The sequence below is a fragment of the Trichechus manatus genome, unplaced genomic scaffold (assembly GCF_000243295.1).
Source record: "Trichechus manatus latirostris isolate Lorelei unplaced genomic scaffold, TriManLat1.0 scaffold00010, whole genome shotgun sequence".
NCBI lineage: Eukaryota > Metazoa > Chordata > Mammalia > Sirenia > Trichechidae > Trichechus > Trichechus manatus.
The window spans coordinates 2,092,103-2,104,207 of NW_004443946.1; the positions used below are offsets into that span (position 1 = coordinate 2,092,103).

At 34.7% G+C, this 12,105-nt stretch overlaps 1 protein-coding gene across 5 annotated transcripts in view; it reads right to left on the minus strand.

Moving 5' to 3' along the window:
* MAP4K5 (mitogen-activated protein kinase kinase kinase kinase 5) overlaps positions 1-12,105 on the minus strand; it is a 123,493-nt gene that overhangs the window by 11,900 nt on the left and 99,488 nt on the right. For 4 of the 5 annotated variants that reach the window (XM_004370847.2, XM_023726163.1, XM_023726162.1 and 1 more), the window contains 6 exons: positions 9,715-9,829; positions 9,276-9,334; positions 7,626-7,729; positions 7,062-7,239; positions 2,998-3,066; positions 820-912 (listed from right to left, as the gene is read on the minus strand). In XM_004370847.2, coding sequence (XP_004370904.1) covers positions 820-912; positions 2,998-3,066; positions 7,062-7,239; positions 7,626-7,729; positions 9,276-9,334; positions 9,715-9,829 — 618 coding nt within the window. Of the gene's footprint in view, positions 1-819; positions 913-2,997; positions 3,067-7,061; positions 7,240-7,625; positions 7,730-9,275; positions 9,335-9,714; positions 9,830-12,105 lie in introns of those variants that run through there. The other variant, XM_023726165.1, reaches the window with a different exon arrangement.

Consider the following 12,105-nt stretch of genomic DNA (forward strand, 5'->3'; position numbering starts at 1 on the left):
ACATTTAATTATAAAATCCATACATTTTCATGGTCCAAATAAAAATGGCCAACTTTGTTTTAACTCTGTTTTTGACTTATGGTAGAATCATATCATATAAATTGTTCAAAATGTTTCCAGCCAAGATATTTTTTTCACAAGTTCTACTACCTCCAGGGAAAGAACTTACTGACATATAATCAATGAGACATAAACAATGATCTTTTTTATCACAAAACCAATGGATATTACAGAGTAAAACACTCATTGACAAAGAAACAAGCTAAAACGGCACATTAGTCTCCAAGTCCTGTGGGAAACTATTTATTTATATATAAACAGACCTAAAAAGCAATAACCAATAACACACCAACCAGTATCTTACATACCAAAGAATTACAATACACCTAACATTGTTAATCACATCACACAAATAACCTCATGATTTGGAAAGAATTGGGAGACGTATAATTCACTTGATGTAGCAAAGGGAATAATGAATAGAAATTTTAAAAATGATTTCAAGTTTTAAATACTTAGGAAACTACAATAAAAGATTTATTGTGGTTTAGACCTGCGCTGTCCAATATAGTAGCTAATTAAGTAGCCACATGTGGCTATTTAAATTAAAATTTAAAATTTAAATGTAGCACTATCCATGTTTCAAATGCTCAACAGTCACATGCAGTTAATGGCTATTGTACTGTAGACCACAAATATGGAACATTTCTATCATAACAGAAAAACTTCTATTAGACAGTGCTGGTCCAGACAAACCTAAATATAGAATGAGCAATAAAACAGGTATTCCAAACTCATTAATAAAAAGAGGAGACTTACCTACAGATTCGATGCGAAAATCGAAACTTAGCTCAGAGGCCAGTTTCTTACTTGATTTTAGCTTTCCTTGTAGATTTACAATTTTTACAAATTCTTTAAAAAAATGAAAAAACAAAAAAACAAAAACAAAACAAACAAGCAAACAAAAAAAAACAAATCAAGACTGGAAATGCAAATCTGCCAAAACAAATGTAACTTGGAACAAATAGTTTCTCAATAAACAGTTAGTACACATATTGTTTTATGACATTGGTTAACAGCCCCACGACATGTGAACACTCTTCCTTCTCCACCTTGGGTTCCCCATTATCAGCTTTCCTGTCCCCTCCTGCCTTCTAGTCCTTGTGCCTGGGCTGTGTTGTGCCCCATTAGTCTCATTCTGTTTTATGGGGCTGTCTGATCTTTGGCTGAAGGGTGTCAACTATTTTCTTGATCCAAGTATGGCCAGTGAAAAATTGCTATTTATATATTTTAAAAGATGTACTATAAAAGTGACTCCTTTGGTAAATGGCAGTTTTACTGGTATTATTTTCTTTTTTATAGAGCATATATTGAACATTTATATTCTCATTTTTTAAAAGTACAGTTCTTTAAAACAGGCTGCCTTGGTGCCCAAATATTTACAATAAGAGTTGATTTTACCCTTACAAATAATACAACATATGATGAGTAATATCTACAGTAATTAGTAACTTCAATTAATATGAGTACTATTCTACAAAGGTCCACAGAGGCAAGAAATAGTACTTCATGGGTCACAATTTCTCTAGAAGTAAACTTGAGGATAAGGAGTGTACATAATTAATTCCATTTCCCTTTAGTCCATTTGTTTTTTAATTTCACCATCTTAACTCTGACATAAAGATGCTTTCTCTTCTGCACTGCTTCTCCTTTATCTACTGCCATGATTTGTGATTACAGGCCTATCTCCATTGTTGCTTACTGAAATTGATTTATAAATAGTATAGCTAACAACAACTGAAGTTGTCTTCTGCCTCCTTAAAAAACAGAAATCTCAAGAAAGTAAATATTCTGTTTACCTTGAATAATTGGGAGAAACAGCCTAGTTAGTCAAAGGTTTTGAAAGAATTTTCATAAATATATAAACTACTCAAATGAAAACTACACACAACTTATTTTTCTTTGATGACTCAGAAGCTATTTAAGGATTTCACATTAAAGGTTCTGCATTATTAAAATAAATTCAGATTATCTGACTATTTGGTTAATCAGTACTGAACTTGTTTGGATAAAAGAAGAATTTATCAAATTCACTGAATGGTAACATAATAACACTCCAATCTTCTCCTTATTCAGAGAATCAAAAGTACCTAAAAAAGAGATAATGGACGAAACACTGTGGGTTTTGGTTTACTTGTCTATAATATTAGATGATCTTTATGATTGTATAAGGTAAATCTATTAGGGAACTCTTCAGAAAACAGAAATAGATGCAAAATCAGTATTTAGAACAATCCTGAATACCTATGGGCAGGTCCAAATACTGGAAAAAAAGAAAAAGGAATGGATTGATCACAGCAAATATTGCTAAATTTCAAAAATAATCCCAATCTGGGTGAATTTCAATTTACAGAATTTATTCCATGAAAATAAGGTTGGTTTTAAGAACCAGAGTACTTTGCTTGGAAAATTGAGATAATACCTGTTGCTAAAGTTTTTCCTGCCTCTACTGTTTACAGTACAGCTCATTTCCATCAGTAACATCTCTCCCTGCATCAAAAGAACTACATCCAAGAGGTGGAGGTGTTAAATTCATAAAGACATTAGAATCTCACTCTCATGAGATTCCAAAAGTTCATGTTATAGGATTATAAGTGACCTTATTAGTATAACCTTCTATTTTTTCATTAATTATAATGAGGTATGGGATGAAATAGTTTTATGCAAAATTTTACCCTGAGATTACAGCAAACCATTCTTATACAGTGTTTCCAAGTAGGTCAACATGAAATAAAGAAAAAAGTTACAGAGGGTAGTACTGACAAACAGATCAATTAATTACTGTATCTGTAGCCAATTCAGGTTTTACTTCAGTAGAATAAGGCCAGTTAAGGTGGAAAAGTGACAATCTTTAATTATAGTTTAATAGAATCAATTCCATTAAAAGAATTGTTATATCAAGTATCTATTCCAAATAAACTTTAAAATAGTACTTACTGTCTAAACACACTAAAACTGTGTCTCTCTCCAACTGTGTTACATGAATGGAATCTAACTGTTGGCTGCCTAGGGGAAAAATAACAAGGTTACAGTCATGTAACACCGCTTAAAAAACTAAAACCTAGGAAACACAAACTCTGACTTTTGCTCTGACTTTGAAATCTAACTCAGAAATTATATTTTGTAGTAATAGTTATATTTTCAAAAATCAAGTATAAGTCAAATTAGGAAGAACAACTTATAAGTCCTAATTGAGCTGAGAAGAGCTCAATATTTCATTTAATTAATATCTCAGCCAATTCTAGAAAGGTGAGTTACAAAGATAAAATGAGGGAAAGAGTATAAATATGGGAAGGAAAGTATGCATACTATACAATGGCTAGATTTTGCTCTGCGCTTTACAGTGCCAGTGGGAATACGGAAGTAAGATCAGTTAGGCAAGTTACAGTGTTCCTTGGATAAAGAAAACCCAGTCATTCAGAAAAAGCAAAAGTATTAATGATACTATGGTCAGAGAGAAATTTTTCCTGGTATTGGGGTGTGTGTGGCAGGGACAGGGGGTGAGGTGGTGGTGGTGATAGAAGGTCCTTTAAAAAGAGGACACTGAGTAACAAAGAATAATATTGCTCACAACATCTCTGCAAGAAACAGTTCTCATCATTTTGCTGATATTCATAGGGCTGCTTATTTTAACATCTGCTAAAAGATGTCATGGTATTTTTGCAAAACGTTCATTGTAGGCACTCAGATCTAGTGAATGGTCTGTCTGAATTGAAGAACAGATTTTAGTTCAGAGCAGTGCTTCCTTTGGGAAGTCCATGGATCCTCTAACCTTGAAAAATGCATGTTCGACTATAAACACAAAATTTTTATATATTGGAAAAATAAGAAAGCAGTCTGTCGCACAGCCTCTGACTCCCATTTGGGATGCCTTATCAGAAGCCTTGGGCCTGATAACAGAGGCTGGTAACACAGCCCCTTTCCCTCTCCCAATTTCTTCTTATTGGAAAACTCACTCCCTGTTCTGGGTACACAGAAAACTCTCTCTGCTCTGCTTATGTATGCATATCATGTAGCACCTGGCCAACTCCATTTCTATATCTGATCCTGTGGGGAGGGAATAGTGTCTGTCATCTGCAGCACTAGAGGGGTACATGCAGACAACTAGCCCTGTGTTGCCTGCAGGGAGCGACCTACTGGCCATGGGGGACTAGCATCCTCTATTGAAAATGACCTTGCTCTGACTCTTCTCTATGTGAAAAAAGCAATGTTTCCACTAGTGCCTGTACATCATGTCTTTCTTGGTGACCTCAGACCTTGGCTCAACGATATTATTTCAGGGTGTCGGTGGATCTTCCAAAGCCCACTATCTGAAGAATTCAGATCTACAGAATCCATAAACTGTCCCTCAGGCAACTCTCTAAAACAATAGTATTTCTCAGCTAATCTATGTTCATGCATTAATTCACAAATATTTACTGAGAGCTCACGATATGTTAAACACCATTCTAAGAGATGAGAATTACAGTCTACAGCTATAATAAATCAGATGAAGACAAAAAGAGTCTTGGAGTAGGAGCACATTTTAGCTGTTACTGTTGCCAGTTCAAGGCATAGGCATGTGCTTTAACAAGCAACACAGGTGGGAGCTGGATTAGCAACAACTTGTGAAAACTGAGAAGCCTAATGGGCTAAAGTGCAGGACTAGAAAGGCTACTGCGCCTCTATTTTAGGGTGACTGGAACAATTACCTTCAGGCAGGCTCCTGGCCCTCCTCCGGAAGTAATTTTGAGTCTGTTTTAATTTTAGCATAGTCATTATAATTGGGGAATAGTATACCTCAGGCATTGAAAAAAAAAAAAAAACCCTCAAAACTCAAAAGAAGACTCATCAAATATCTAGCTCTGAACATGTAACCTGCTAAAGTTAGCAGAAGAAAGTGGCTGAAAACACACATTGGATAATTGTATGAAATGACTTGCTCTATAGTATTATATACTAACCAGGAAAAAAAAAAGTTGGGGCTGTTTGCTAAAAATGATCTTGGTTTTAAATAAATTTATCTATAACCCTTCTTTTTAGCAGTAACTATTTAACAGGGATATGTTTCTATTTGGACTGCTTACAATTTCATGATAATAAAACTATTGTCATTTGTACCAGTTTGTTGTAGCAGGAATACATGCATCCAAAAGCATTAAACAATAAATTAAAAAGGCCAGGGTGCCAGTGGACGTGTGAAGGTACAGAATACATTCCTATTTAACTCTACTGGAAATTATGACTTGGTCCATAAAGAGTGTTCACAGTCCAGTGAATACTGAAGCTGGCTTGTACTGGGTTCTTAAATTTTCAGGAATTTTGTGAACCAGTTGATGTCAGGTTGGTGTCTTCAAACTGGCCACGGTGGGAGTATTTATACCACAGAAATAGGCAACTGCTACAAATCAGCCTTCTGTGCACCTCAAGAGCCTGTTGTTAAACATTTACTAGGACCCCACTAGTTCATACCGATTCTTATTCTGAAAGTGACATTAGGGTGGATTCTACATTATTGTCCATAGCTGGGTTCCATAATGACTTCTTACAATTTAGCCTGTGTTATGGGTTGAATTCTGTCCTCCAAAAATATGTGCTGTAAATCCTAACCTAGATACCTGTGGATAGGGAGCCTTGGTGGTGAAGTGGTTAACGTGCTCAGCTGCTAACTGAAAGGTTGGTGGCTTAAACCAACTAGCCGCTCCAGGGGATAAAGATGTGACAGTCTGCTCTGTAAAGATTTATAGCCTTGGAAACCGTATAGGGCAGTTCTACTCTGTCCTTGAGGGTTGGTGTGAATCCGAATCCACTGGAAGGCAGTGGGACTGGTGTATCAGTGGATGTAATCCCATTTGGAAATAGGGTTTTTTTTGTTATGTTAATGAGGTCCTATCAGTGTAGAGTGTGTCTTAAACCAATCACTTTTGAGGTATAAAAGAGCAGACAGGCACTGAAGCAAGCAAGCATGAATGAAGGAAAGATAGATGCCCCGAGAAGATATCCAAGGAACGGTGAAAAACACGCTAGAAAAGCTGCGACAAGGATTTTCCCTCTGAGCAGACAGAGACTTCCCCTAGAGCAAGTGTCCTGAATTTGTAATGCTAGCCTCCTACACGGTGAGAAAATAGATTTCTGTTTGTTAAAGCCACCCACTTATGGTATTTTTGTTACAGCAGCACTAAGAAACTAAAACAGCCTATAATTGATCAAAAGTCAAAACATATTTAATAAAAAAGATACTTGTAAGGGATTTCTGCACAGGACAGTAAGGAATATAATAGTGGTCAGCAATGAAATAGCCACAACTAAAGCTTGCTTGATTTCATATGTAAAAATGGCTTGATAAACCTGGAATTGCAACTAATCAAATACCAGCATAAGCAGGAAACTGTAAGTGAAACCCCCCTCCTTTCCCTTCTTATGCAGATTTTAAAAGCAAATTCTTGATTGATTTGTTCCAATTTTAAATTTGAAAATAAACCTTCCAGTCTTTCCTGAGGCTTCATTGAGACATATTTGATAAAATCCTAGGCTAACTAATCGTTCTCATTTGGAAAGTGCAGGAGACATTTCCTTGCATATTTAAATGGCAAAGCTTGCAGGCCACACCTGAGAAGCTTCTTTCTATTCAAGTCTGAAAAGCACAGTCAGTGATTCAAAGTGAGGGAAATAAAGAGAGCAGTGATAAGAAAAAAGGTAAACTTCTTTGCTTGAGAAGCTGATAAAATTTGAAAAATAACTTAAAAAACTTAATTATTTAGCAAGCCCAGAGATGAACTGATAACAACTAAGACCCGCAAATGTTAGGAATCATTAAAATTTTCCTTGGTAAAATAATTTGTATAAAATTGCCTCTGGCAAATAGAGATTCATACACTATATGTTCATGATTCTCTGGGCTTACTTAGGAAACTATGCACTGAATCTTTATTTAAAGGAGTCCAAGCTAGCTGAACTTGTTCTTTTTGTTTCTTTTGCATGCAAAAGCATGAATATTCTAACATAAGGTAAAAAACACTTACCTGAACCAATTTCTGTAAACCATGAAGATGCAGAGTTTAAGTTGATTGTCTCAAACTGAACTACCTGATTTGATTCTGTGCCCTTGCTAATAGCTACACAAACCATGGGATATTCCTGTTCTGGTATCACCAGCATTTCAAAAACATTCAAAGGACTTGGCAAAGGAAAATCAAAGTGCTGCAAAAAATAAGACAGAACTATAATTTAGAAACAGTCTCCCCATTCATGCTATTGTTGAATAAAATCAACAGAAAGGCTTCCTTTTTTTTTTTGTTTTAATCTATCTAATTCTAAAAAGGACTACCTTTAAGATAATAATCATAGGGATGAATGTTTCAGAGAATTGGCCGTATTATCTTTATGGTTGTAATGTTTCTGTAAGTTTATTAACTATAAGTTAAAGAGGAACTCTTAAAAAGAACACAAAAATTCTTAATTCAAACAAATATCTATAAATAACTACAAATGTGCTGACCCTAGATTGTAGTTCTTATAATTTTTTAGCTTCAGTTATAAACTAGTATTTTCTACCAAAGAAAAATGTAAGCCTAAGTAGTATATACCTTTATCAACATGAATTTCTGCATTGGCTCATACCACTGAAGTAAAACAATTCCAGACTGTAAAGCTCCACAGAGGTATTTATGTCCTGTGTAAGGGTTTCTGACTGAAAAGAAAACAAACATACAGACCCAAAACATTGAATGCCTTTATATGAAAAACATAATTAGTTAAAAGTAACAAATGAGCTATATTCACCTAAAAGCTACCCTAGCTTTCTTTCTAAATTCAGTGCTGACAGGAGGAAAAAAACCAATGGAATGTGGCCTGACATTGATACAAAAATATGTACAGAAGAAACTATCTGAAGTGGTTTAGCTGATAGAGGAAAAAATATTGTTTTTGTTCATTAGGATGACAAGAGTGAGTGGGCAGAAAGGAAAGAAAGCTGATTTTTTTTTTTCTTTTGGCTTTGTTATCCTTTCATCTTTAACTTGCTTATCTCTATTTTAAGTTATATACATCTTATTTCTAAAAACCTTATACAAACTAGATTCTTAAACACAAAAACAATACTTTAAATGCTATAAACACTCTAAAGAGCTGCTTCTTGAGTAAATTGACTGAAAGCATGAATACTGGCAAGAATTAAAATCTATGGTCTCATTTTTGGTGTAGTAGTTTACATCTATCTAAGACAAGATAAAAATAATTAATTGCTTAACAGCTCACTAAAGATATAAGTTCCTTGACTTAAATTTACAAAAACTCATTTTGGTCTTTCCTTTTCCCCAACTTGACTCAGAATGAAAATAACATATACTGGTTAAAAGAGTAGTAATTTAAAACAAGCATTCTCTCATTTATGAGTTTACATCTTATACTGTAAGTTTCCAGACGTTTTTTGAGGTCTTGGAAACAGATATGAACCAATTTCTCCCTAGGAAAACATTCACAAAATTTACTTACAATTGTAGGAGGTACGTGCTTAAATGTTTCTGTTCTAGTGAATATGAAACTATTATGTAGCATGAAGATCAATGTGTAAGCTCTTAAATATTAACGAAAAGGATAAACAGAAGTTAGGAGCACAGGATCTGAAGCCATCGGACTTGGGTCTGACTCCAGGCTCTGTTATTTACTAGTAACATGACAAGTTGCTTTGAAGATTAAATAAGATAATGTTCACAAGCACAAAGCAATAATTCGTACATGGTAAGGGTTGAATAAAGAGCCCTGCAATGGTTAAGCACTTGGCTGCTAATCAAAGATCAGCAGTGCAAACTCACCAGTGGCTCTGCGGGAGAAACGACCTGGCAAACTGCTTCCATAAAGATTACAGCCTAGGAAACCCTATGAGGCAGTTCTACTCTGTCACACTAGGTCGCTATGAGCTGGACTTGATTCCACGGCACACAACAACAAGGGCTGAATAACCGAAAGCCAGGACATCAGCAGAGATACAGCCTCAGTGACGATGGTTAAAAAGCTTTAGGAAAGCTATGCTTAAGGAAAACACTAAGTCTATTGTCTCCCAGCATTTTTATTCCATGTCCCTCTCTATATATTCTTGTGCTCCCAATGGGCCCTTAACCTCTTACTAAAAACAAAAAACTTTCCCTCCTTCCTATTTAATTCTCGAAGACGCTTCAGATAATTTTAAAGATGTCGAAAGTTCTAACCATCCAGTTTGATAAATAGCATTTACTCACCTATGCAACATTTGTGACAGCCTTTTGTATCGGGAATCTTGGTTGTTAAAGCAAACTTTCTGAAAACAGAAGACAATATAAATGTACTCTACTATAGTGGCTGCCAAATAGTGACCTGTGAATCAGCTGCATCAGAATCACCCAAGGAACTTAAAAAAAAAAAAAATCAGTCTTGGACTCTGAATATAGAGTATCTGATTTTAGAGGACTGGGGTAAGGCTTAGGAATTTGTATTTTAAAAGTTCTACAGGTGATTCCCAAGAACAGTCAACTTTAGGAACCACTACTGTTTTGCATTCTAGATGACATATATTTTACTGTAAACTCTTTTCAAAATTAAGATTAAAGAAGTATTTTTACTGGGTAAGGAAAATACGCAGTTTTAAAGATAGACACTAATTCCTCTCATTCCCAGTAGAATCAAAATGTTATTTTGTACCTTGGTAGTATGCGGTCTGGAAACCTATGAGTTTGAATATGGGCAGCTAATCCTGGTTTTTTGGCTTGTTCAAACAAAGCTATAAGATTATGAGAGTAGAGTTGAAAGGTTTTTCCTATAAAAAAGAAACATGTTACTTTCATTAGAATCATTTACAGCAGAGAAATACAATTTTCAAGTAAAAGAAAATATAATTACCTTCTAAAATGAGGAGTCCAGAAATGTTCAAAAAGCCAAGTAAAATAGAAAAACACATACAAAAAAACCCAGTTAATACTATTTTGAAAGGCAAAAATAGGTAAAATGATTTTTTAAGAGAGTAGATAATTTTGTTTCATAAAACACAAATTAGTTATATTCTGACTTTAAAAAGTGATCTGGGCAGAATATATGTAAACCTTAATAATGCTAGCATAGAAAGAGAAATTGTTAAACATTGTGGTACAAAATCTTACATCAGGGATTGAGTTACAATAATGCACATTTGATTCTTTTAGTAAAACATGGGAAATTCTATAAAAACTCTGGGACAGAGCTATTTATCAATAGGTATACAAATTACCTTATATTAAAAGTGATTATGAATAAAGTCTTAAGTATAAAAGACTGAAATACCAAGAAAACTAAAGCAAACCAATATTACAACCCATAATAGAAGCATAATCGGGCTACAATTTTCATATAATCAAAAATATAGCCATGTTCAGCAGGAGAAGATATGGTAAACATCTTCTGACTCCTAATTACTATGGTACAGTAATACAACACAACAAGAGTATCCTTTTATTATTAAAAAACACACAAACACAGTATCTTATCCTCAACAAGATTCTCTGCTTTCTCAGTTTAAAAACATTCTGCCTAATAAAGCACCACCCTTCCTCTTTTCTTCTCCCCTATATATATAGACTGGTTGCTAGCTGGCTAGATAGGCAGCCAAAGACATATATGGTTTTTAAGCTTATTAAACAGAACTGGGTTTATTTTCAAAATAGCAATACAATATATTTACATTTTACTAAACAAAAGAAAAAAATCTGGGGGCATGCATAAGTAAAATCAAACAGATTAAGTATTCTTTTGAGGACTCCTGCTTTTTAGAAGTCATTTACGCACAAATAATATGCTTTTTAAAAAAATTACAAATTTTTTAAAATACCAGTCTCACCCTCCTTTTCCAAGTTGTTCCTCCCCAAGTAACAAATTACTGCCCCCTAAGGCACCTATCTAATCTTTCAAGTTGCTGTTGTCACTCTGATCCCATACAGACAGTTCTTAAAAGAGCATAATGCTCAAGGTAGACATTTTTACTAGTTAAGCTAAACTATTATTTGGTTTTAAGAAGACTTCAGGGGATATTTTTGGTTTAAGTTTTAAGATTCTCTCAGGGCAAAAGTTTCAGGGGTTCATCCAGCTCTCATGGTTCCAGAAAGTCTGGATTCTATGAGAATTTGAAATTCTATTCTGTTTTCCCCCTTTTGATCAGGATTCTTACACAGAATCTCTGATCAAGATGTTCAGTAATGGTAACCAGGCACTATCCAGTTCTTCCGGTCTCATGGCAAAAATAATATGCTCTTTATAAATACTGTCAAGGAGTCCTGGTGGTGTAATGGTTAAGCACTTGGCTGCTAACCAAAAGGTTGGCAGTCTGCACCCATCAGCCTGTTCCTCAGGAGAAAGATGTGGCAGTCTGCTCCCATAAAGATTACAGCCTTGGAAACCCTATGGGCCAGTTCTACTCTGTCCTGTTGGGTTGTTATGAGTCAGTAGACTTGATGAAAATAGGCTTTGTTTTTTTTTTGGTATAAATACAGTCATCAGCTCAAATACACAAATTTCTGAAGAATCTCTGCCAGGTAATGGTTAGTGGTAGAGTTCAAGTTATTTATATGTACAAACACTTAAAATTATGAAATAAAATGACATTTCTTAAATCAGACTATAATTCATAATGACTACCTATTAGGGAGTAACACTGTATGACAGCACTGGTGCTTTGGAGCGTAAATAGATGAAAAGGTACACTCAGTACTGGAAAGCTTGACAATGTGGTAAGTAAGAGCCAGAATATAATCCTCACAAATCTAATGAGATGTAAAACACAAGAAGGCACCAAACAAAAGAACTGAAAAATAAAGAACACTAAAATAATTTAATTATTTAACACGGAGAAAGGGGTGAATGCTATTTTAACAGCTGACAGCATTAGGATTTATTAAGGGACAGAGAGAAACAATAATTAACTATCTTGTACTCTACTATCAGCACAAAAGCAAACAGCAAATCTCTAGGTAGCCACTTAAATCTAAAATGTAAGAATATATTTTTGGGTAGGTAAGAATTAAAAAAAAAAAGCCTAAAACACCTCCCAACCAACCACCATAACCA